Genomic DNA, 8,845 nt, shown 5'->3' with positions numbered 1-8,845 from the left:
TTACACATCAATTTTAGGTGTTGTAATTGCAAGAATTGTTGAACCAGTTATGAGTTTTCGACTGAATGTATTAATAAGATGACAATCAAAGGGTTGTAAATTGGATTTGTTCCTGTCACCTTATTGAATAAATCTTATTTCAATGATTACATGTTAGATATGTTTGAATATGAACATGAATTCCATCAGTTGATTTTTTATTCTACAATTTTCAGCCAGGAAACAAGTACTTATCTGTGATCAGTTAAACTGAAACTAATATGTTCAAAATGGTTTACAGAAACTGAATTCCCTTTTGGATGTTACCTGCCTTAAAAATAAATTGAGAAAACTGATCTTTCTGAAAATCTGCCAAAAAAAGATTATGAAATTTCAGAAACTGAATTGGCGAACAGATCAAATGCCCCTTCTTATGGAGCTTTATTATCACAGATTTGATTTGGTTCTAGCTGTCATATAAAGTGGTACAACAAATTAAAAGCAAGACACAATGTCCCGAGATTATCTTGACTTCCCTCGTAGAAACCTCAATTACCCTCGACATGGTTGGTACATAAGATCATGAACAGCATTGTCTCTTGACATGTCTCTCGTGGAACGCATGAAATAAGACTTACTCTCGAGACAGCATCATTGGACAAGTTTGTTATAGGAAGAGATGGGATCTGTTGCTCGCGGATTCAAACTGTATGAGCCGTTTGAATTTTGTTTAAGTCCAGATTCTTAAGTCTTGCTACTGATTCAATATGACCTCTCAATGTATACAACTCTCTTAGCCTGCAAAGATTTATATACACATAGAAGATCAGCCAAGCAGTGCATTCAACTGTCAGTTTGAAAGCACAACGTCTCAAATAGAGAGAAGGTAAAATTTTACCTGCACCCGGTGTTCATACCAAACCAAGAAATTTAACTTAAGTCGTTGAAAATTAACGTGAGACTCAGTGGCGAAGCCAGGAATTTCCCTAAGTGTGCCCAAACTTGAAAGAAGTAAAATAATCCCGACAAAAGGTGTTCAATATATGTTATATACCTCTAAAGCCTAATATTTTACGTATATGCCCAGTGTAATTTTCTGACGAAGGGCCTTACTAGAGTGTAGCTTCGCCCCTGGTGAGACTACATGTCACTTAACCATGGCTGAGTGAAAAATGTGCGTATGCAAGAAACCTGTCTTTCATTCATTGGTTTGATGTTAACACCGGATGCGGATAAGATCTGTCAAAACAATGTATTTAGGAGACCTGGTTATTTCTGCTCGACGCTTAGCTTGTTCAGCAATCATAGAAGGTCCCCTGCTTTTAGTTTCAAACTCAGGTGATATTACCCCTTGTAGAGTTCTCACAGAAAGCACCCACTTGGCCTCTCTGTCTTCCTTTCCGTAGTCCTTTTTAGATGTAAAAGCAGTCTATCGAAACCAAAAAAAAAGAGAGAAATGAATGACTGTAAACTAAGAAATCATAGTCTAGTAGCCGGTGCACTAAGTTTCCGGGGAAGGGCCGGATCGGACCACAAGGGTCTATTGTGTGCGGCCTTACCCTGCATTTCTGCAAGAGGTTGTTTCCACGGTGACCTCCTGGTCACATGGCAGCAACTTTACCAGTTACGCCAAGGCTCCCCTTCTTAGCATCTAATGACAATGAAATCCAAAAAAAATTCCTCTAACCTTCTTATCAAAAAGTAGGTTCCAGGCTTCTCCAGTCAGACCATAACGAACAGTGAATTTAATTATATCTAAGGGAATATAGAAAATAAGACTATATAACCATATGACTCCTGCCCATCCCCAGCCGATGCCACTAATTGACGCGAATTGGATATGTGCATAAACGGCTATCAAAGTCGCAACCTGTACAAATAAAAAGAACATGTTTAAACGCATAAACAATTGATGCAGTTGGGAATTATAAGTTTGGTACGCCTTACCAGTTGGGCAACCACAAATGCAAACATCAAAAGAAGCCCTGGCCTCTCTATAAATGACCAACTCGGACTGCGCGTAACAAATATTAGCGCCTGGCTAATAATACTGACTTGCAGATATATGGCTGCTGAGATTTCTTCAGTATTTCCTCTTATAGGTTTTACATGGAAGTGAGTCTACATGTAATAAATAGTTAACTAAGTAATTGACCCAAGCAACTGAAGTTAGTTAACTAAGTTAGAAAAACTAAGAATAATGGTACCTCAAAGAATTGGGTGCTATCGACAAGCCAGTAAAACAACACAGTAACTAAAGCAAGATAGGTGCCAATCACAATGCCAGTTGCAAAGATCTCGTTAAGCTTCCAACTGTCGGGTCCTGGAGATGGTTTAACGCGATCTTTGGAAATAGTCATAATAGTACCTATCAATAAAACAAAGAAAAATATGATGAATTGCTTATCTAACTTTTGATCTTAAGGATTCCAAGTAAAGCATACGACCATTTTCAACATATATATTCAGAATTTCTATCAAAGTTAACGGGGTCCAGTAACCCTTTGCTCCAAGCATAGGTCCACCTCTGGTAATAAGGATTACAAGAAGTCCTTCCCGAATAAATTCATATAAGATCTTGATTTTGTGATCCCTTAGTTGCCATTCTTGTTGAATATGAACTTCTAATATAAATAGCCATAGGAATAAGGCCTTACCATCGTTTAGGATTGCAATTATCAGTACCATAAATGGAGGAAAGTCATATTCCCATATCAGTGCCAGAAGCATGAAACCAAGCTGCACAAATAAGGTTTATCCCATATGATCATAAAGTTAAGACTAACGAAATAAAAGATAAAGCAATTAACAGGAACTCGATGCTTTACCACAATTCGTATGGTTATGGAGACAGCATAAATCTGCATTATATGGAGTAGCAACCCATTAAATGAAGTTAGAACGTCAAAGATAGCAAACAAGATCTAGACAGGTGTATCGAAAACACACAAATAATTGATTTGACTTAACTGTATAATTTTTCATTCTTTGAAATATAGCCCTGCTAGTCAAAACAGCACTGACAATCACACTTAAGCCAGGCTCAGTCAAGACAAGATCAGAAGCGCTCCTAGCAGCATCTGTAGCATCAGCGACTGCTATACCAATATCTGCTTTCTTGAGTGCTGGAGCATCATTTACTCCATCACCAGTCATTCCAACTACGTGCTCGTTCGCTTGAAGTATCTTTACTATCTCATATTTGTGTTCTGTGTATAATATGGGAAGAATAATTGACATGGAACAGAAAATGATTTTGAACAGCTATAGCACTAAAACAGAAGCAGAAGGAGAGGTTACACTAAACTTGAAGAATGGATGATGCTACAATACTGTTTTGGAATTAAGGGGAATTAGGTATAGAACAACGTTGTTATACTTGGTCGAAATTACCAGGGAATACACCAGCAAAGCCATCTGCTTTTTCAATGAGCTCATCAACTGGTAGAGCTTCATTTTCATCCTTGTCACGACCAAACAATGAAAATGAGGGGTACATATTTGTTCCCATTCCAAGTCGTCGGCCTGTTTCCTTTGCAATGGCCAACTGGTCACCTGTTCTGGGGATAAAACAAGTTAAAATAGAACTCGTTCTACTAGCTGCCTAAATAGTCTTTTACTTTTCAAAAGAAAAATATGTCATGGACATGAATGAACATTGAATGTTCTTCTAATATTATTCTTCTATTTCCCTTTTTCTTTTTATGTTCTAATCTTTGTTTTATAACTTTTTCTCCTGTCATCATATTATTGAAGACGTATTTAAGTAAATAAAAGTTTGTTCTCTCTAATAGCTTAAGCTTTTAGATGAGATGGTCACACACTTCAACATGATATCAGAGCAGGCAGAGGTCTGGGCTTGAGTCTCACCGCCACCCAATATCAAAAAGAATTTGTACGTACTTAGCTCATAAAAAAGAATCAATGATGACGTAATTAAGTAAATTAAAGTGTGTTCTCTCTAACAGCTTAAGCTTAATTTTAGATGAGATGGTCACACACTTCAACACATATAGTTCATCGCAAATATTGGGCCTATGCCATTTGTATTCCTTAGAAGGATAGTAGGAAGTTCGATAAAATGAAATTTGACATGTTTCTGCTTTCACCAATTAGGTGAACCATGATAAATATTATGTGCGATTAATATCAAGTTATATACCTGTAATCATCTTAACGCAAACTCCTAAATTGAGTGCTCTGCGGATGGTCTCAGCACTATCGTGCCTTGGTGGATCAAACAACGGAAGCAATCCACAAAATGCCCAAGGCCCGCCAGGACTCTCCTTCGAATTTTCTGGAATTTCCTACAATACTCATAGCATATAGAAGATATAAGCTTTCTTGCTGGAGAATTGTACTGCTGAGAATCAGGAATGTATCATAAAGTCCTATACATTGGCTCATGCATCTGGCTAGTTTTGATACAATAAATACAAAGATCAACCTTCCATTTGCCTAATTTCTTTTTGTCAAACGTTTTTACATACTTACTAATCTCCACTTCAATTAACATGACAAACTATAGTAACTATATTCAGTGACTTGTAAATTGTAATAGCAAATAAACAAGGAAAACCATTACCTGAAAGGCAACAGCTAGAGAGCGTAACCCTCTTTCGGCAAACCTGTCAATGATTGCATGCATTTTTGCAGCTATCTGCTGCTTCTCTTGGCACAAATCCAGTATCTGAGTTTCAGGAGAAAAGGCAAACATGAAATAGAGGTAGTTATAAGGGCAATAGTCACACCAAATTCTCAAGGAGACGGAAACATAAGCAGAAAGGAAACTTATATTATTCACTACAGACATGCATGCATCCATTGGCTGAGAAAAGAGAAAATATGGTCAAATTTTATAGCTTCTTTCTGCTTTAATTTTCTCTAGGCAATTAGTAATAACTCAAAATAGTTTCCCGGCAAACTACTAATAATGTAAGTTTAATGCGATTATCAGATATTAGGTGCCAGTTACTTAGGCTTGAGAGATACCGTTGCTTTGAGAAAGAAGGTTAACAAATTGATCATAAGAAACACAAAAATCTTAATCATTTAAATGACATCAGCACCTGTTCAGGAGCTCCTTTGCTGGCTCGATACCACTTGCCATCTGAATCAATATAGGTGATTGCAGTCCGTTTATCCACAGGATTGAATGGAAGGAAATGCACTTGCCTGATATTTGCACGTGCCTGCATATATGAATGCAGCTATAAATTTTGTCGCATATCCTAAAAGATATTCACAAAATGGTATAGGCGTCACCTCCTTTGGATCAGCAAGCATGTTGATAATTGCTGCATCGATAGCGTCCTGATTTTCCAATCTTGATGCTCTAGCAGCAAGTAACACAACCATATCTTTGTCCATATCTCTTTGGAATACCTGTTTAGGAAAGGTTTCGATTAAAGAATTCACAGGAAGAGAAGTCAGATGAAAAAGTCGTGTACCTCAATAAGATTCCTATCAACAGTGAGGCGATTCAGGGTCAGCGTCCCTGTCTTGTCACTGCAGAGTACATCCATACCCGCCATCTCTTCAATTGCTGTCATTCTTTTTGTAATAGCACCCTGAAGTACAGTCCAAAGGCCAAATTACCCTTAGCTCTTCAGATCTTTCGGATGTGATGCGATGCATTATTTTTTGTCTAGAGAAGATAGACTAATTTCATGACATTTTCAGAATATTGACAAGCGTGTACCTGTTGAGAGAGTCGATGGGAGCCAATAGCGAGTGTAACTGATAAGACTGTTGGCATAGCTATTGGTATTCCACCAATTAAGAGAACAAGAAGGTTGTTAATTCCAGTCCTATATGAACGACGCTGAACAGCGTACATGATAATGATTTCAACTATCATTCCCACAGCTATTGAGCATATGCAGAAATTTCCAATGGAAGCAAGGACCTACAGGTGAAGCTTGCAAACTTTTAAACCATGGAAAACACGAGTCAAACAGCTTCTATTCTATCTCTACTCTCGGCCTCATTCTCAGCATAACATGAAATTATCCAAATTGAAGAATTAAGAAAGAACTAAATATCACTGAATTCTTTTCTAACCTTCTGGAAGTGACCACTGACTTCAGTAGAGTCAACGAGATGTGCAGCTTTTCCAAAGAATGAGTTAACTCCAGTGGCAATTACTACAGCTTCTATTTCTCCATGTTTACAAGTAGATCCAGAAAACACTTCATCTCCTGTCTTTTTCGTGACGGGTAGAGATTCCCCAGTAAGAGCTGACTGCAAGAAAACCGTATTCATTAACCATACTTAAAATGGCAGCCCGGTGCACTAAGCTCCCGCTATGTGTGGGGTCCGGGGAGACAAGGGTCTATTGTACGTAGCCTTACCCTGGTGCTATTTTAAGTAACAAATTCCATATTCCAATAAACTAAAAGCTACCATAGCACTATTTTTCGGATAAGGAATTGCCTGATCAACTTTCAAGGGATCTCCTTCGAGCAATCGGGCATCTGCAGGAATGATATCACCGAGCTTTATGCTAATGATGTCTCCTGGAACTAAAAAAGCCGCATCTTTTTCTTGCCACCTCCCATCTCTAAGAACCTATATATGCAGAAACGGGGTATATTATATTTTAATTATTTAGTATAATGCGACGAGATCACTGTGGCAAGAGCAAACCTTAGTTCGAGGAGCTAAACGTGCCATTAGAGCTGCTGCAGCATTTCCAGCATTATTTTCCTCAATGAAACTAACTGTTGAATTTATCAACAACAGACAAACAATGCCTACAAAGTCCTGCCAATCAGGACCTTGCCCCTGAAATTTTCATGAACGAAAAAGATACTCCGATAAAGATCTGTATTGGAAGAAAGTTGTAACTCATCAACTGCAAACCAATTTGTAGTAAATGTAAACTCACTCCGCCATTAGCTAGTCCAATAGCTATGATTGCTGCTGCTTCCATCACCCAAGACAAGGGATTCCACATGAAACTAAGAAACTTAATAAACTTGTTCTCCTGCATCGGTATATTAGTACTACTTTTATGATCCAGACAGCCATTCTACTTTCAAAGGCCGACTTTAAAGCTATTATTAATGATTAGTTCTATTCAATAACAACAACAAACCCAGTGTAATCTCACAAGTGAGGTCTGGGGGAGGGTAATATGTATGCAAACCTTACCCCTACCTTGATGTTTATGATAGATAGGCCCTCGGCTCAAGGAAGCAACCAAATTAGTTCTATTCAATGCTCGACGAAAACAAAGATGCATGTTTTAGAACAAATAGGATTCGCATTAACCTCATCTTTTTCCTCTGTGCAGCAATATAGTATTATGACCCTTTCAAGCTATAGAATACACATGATGTATGCAATCCAAAACGACTCGCGCATTGTTTTCCAGTGTTGCAGTTCTCCTTTAAAAAAAACTCAGCAACTATCTAGCCTAACGGATATTATGTACACGTATAAATTAAATATGGTGCTCTTGCTTAGTTAATTCTATTGATTCAACACCACAAAAGTTGGTACCATTGTCGTGATCAGTTGGAAACTTACTCGTTTCTCTTCAAGCTTGTTAGGCCCAAAAATGTCAAGTCGTCGCTCTGCATCTTCAGCTGAAAGGCCTTCCTTTGATGTTATCAATTGTTGGAAAACTTGTTCAAGTGGCAAGTTTTCCTGCAACAAGTCATGTGATTACTTAATTTAGGTGTCCATATATCAAGGTTAAACTTGAGTTTTGCACATCTTAATTACCAGATCAATCCCTTCCTCCCTCAAATTTTCAGGACCTAGCAATGGTTTCTCCAGATCTTCAGCCATGTTTACTCTATGGAAACTGAAATAAGTAAGTAACTAATCTCTTTGAGGATGAGGAATAATTATACCAAAAACTCTTCAATGACGATATTTAGCTACAACATTTGCGACACTTTTTCTTTCTTAATTTCTATATTTAGAAACTCTTTAAATTTGAACTTCTCGTTTTACAACATGCTCTTACCGCCATTGAAACGTCGTCATGACATAACCACAAGTACTGGCCAAATATATTTCTTTCTTAACCTCCGTGATGACAATATAAAATGAAATAAATAGGAAGAAAATTGGTGCACAATGGATATACACAGAGACGCATGCACGTGTGCACACACGCTAAATCACTTCTCCATAACAACAACAACAACAACAATAACCCAGTGGATTTCCACAAGTGGAGTTTTGGGAGGGTAGGATGTACGCAGCCTTATCCCTATCCTGGGAGGGTAGAAAGATTGTTTCCGGCAGTCCTCAGCTAAAGAAAAGATGAAAGAAGCACTGACAACAAGTAATAACAATACAAGATATTAAGAAGAACCGAAGCCAAGATAGCAATGAGAACTTCATGCATGTGATTATAGCTAGCTTTAGATGGCAAGGAAACAATATATAATAACTAGAAATTTCACAAACCTTTGATATGATGACTTACTTTAGAGTGAAAAAAGCAGTAGGCTTATTAGACTATTTACTGAATCATGCATGGGGGTTATTATGAAAGGAATACTGTCTCTGTTACTATATGCTTTGGTCTAATTTATTAAGTACATAAATGCTAACCATCTTTCACCACTGAACTTTCAAACCAAATAGTCCACTTTTAAGCCAACGTAACCACTTCTTGACTCCCGCCTATAATTTAATTTCCTTAGCATTTAATTTACACCTGTCGTGGCCATTAATTCCCCTTTATTTTCCATATTTGAAAGTGCTCTTGGAGGTAAATATAGGCCTAAAGTTTAATTAATATATATTTAATACCGAATAATATGGTAAGTTATATAAATTCGTATAAGTGCATTCAAATGAGTTTTATAGTAGTGTTATAGTGGACAAAGTTTTTTACCCTATT

The 8,845-nt window shown here is 37.5% G+C and overlaps 1 protein-coding gene across 3 annotated transcripts; it reads right to left on the bottom strand.

The window, feature by feature from the left end:
* Positions 1-384: 384 nt before the first annotated feature.
* LOC109213323 (ATPase 10, plasma membrane-type-like) lies at positions 385-8,480 on the bottom strand. Of its 3 annotated transcripts, none has more exons than XM_019377104.1 (22): positions 8,426-8,480; positions 7,711-7,783; positions 7,513-7,632; positions 6,869-6,967; positions 6,628-6,765; positions 6,415-6,549; positions 6,043-6,222; positions 5,681-5,887; positions 5,430-5,549; positions 5,245-5,364; positions 5,049-5,171; positions 4,565-4,669; positions 4,142-4,286; positions 3,373-3,534; positions 2,950-3,188; positions 2,808-2,840; positions 2,637-2,718; positions 2,187-2,347; positions 1,927-2,100; positions 1,667-1,849; positions 1,245-1,408; positions 385-777 (listed from the first exon to the last, which is right to left on the bottom strand). In XM_019377104.1, exons 2-22 carry the CDS (start codon positions 7,774-7,776, stop codon positions 681-683), a joined length of 2,853 nt encoding a protein of 950 aa, XP_019232649.1. In that variant the 5' UTR covers positions 7,777-7,783; positions 8,426-8,480; the 3' UTR covers positions 385-680. The 3 variants fall into 3 exon arrangements, with proteins under 3 accessions (XP_019232649.1, XP_019232650.1, XP_019232651.1); XM_019377105.1 differs by having other exon boundaries at positions 7,711-7,792; positions 8,426-8,465; XM_019377106.1 differs by lacking the exon at positions 8,426-8,480 and having other exon boundaries at positions 7,711-7,953.
* Positions 8,481-8,845: the final 365 nt, after the last annotated feature.

Source organism: Nicotiana attenuata, unplaced genomic scaffold (genome assembly GCF_001879085.1).
Source record: "Nicotiana attenuata strain UT unplaced genomic scaffold, NIATTr2, whole genome shotgun sequence".
Lineage (NCBI taxonomy): Eukaryota > Viridiplantae > Streptophyta > Magnoliopsida > Solanales > Solanaceae > Nicotiana > Nicotiana attenuata.
The sequence above is the reverse complement of the archived record's forward strand: the minus strand, read 5'-3'. Positions and strand labels throughout refer to the sequence as shown.

Bases quoted from the DNA above. Each gene is read 5' to 3' on its own strand.
- LOC109213323 (XM_019377104.1), bottom strand. From the start codon at position 7,776: ATGGCTGAAGATCTGGAGAAACCATTGCTAGGTCCTGAAAATTTGAGG. The intron at 6,766-6,868 runs GTGAGTTTACAT...TGAAAATTTCAG, and splicing joins TTGGACTAGCTAATGGCGGA to GGGCAAGGTCCTGATTGGCA. The intron at 5,550-5,680 runs GTACACGCTTGT...ACTGTACTTCAG, and splicing joins CCCATCGACTCTCTCAACAG to GGTGCTATTACAAAAAGAAT.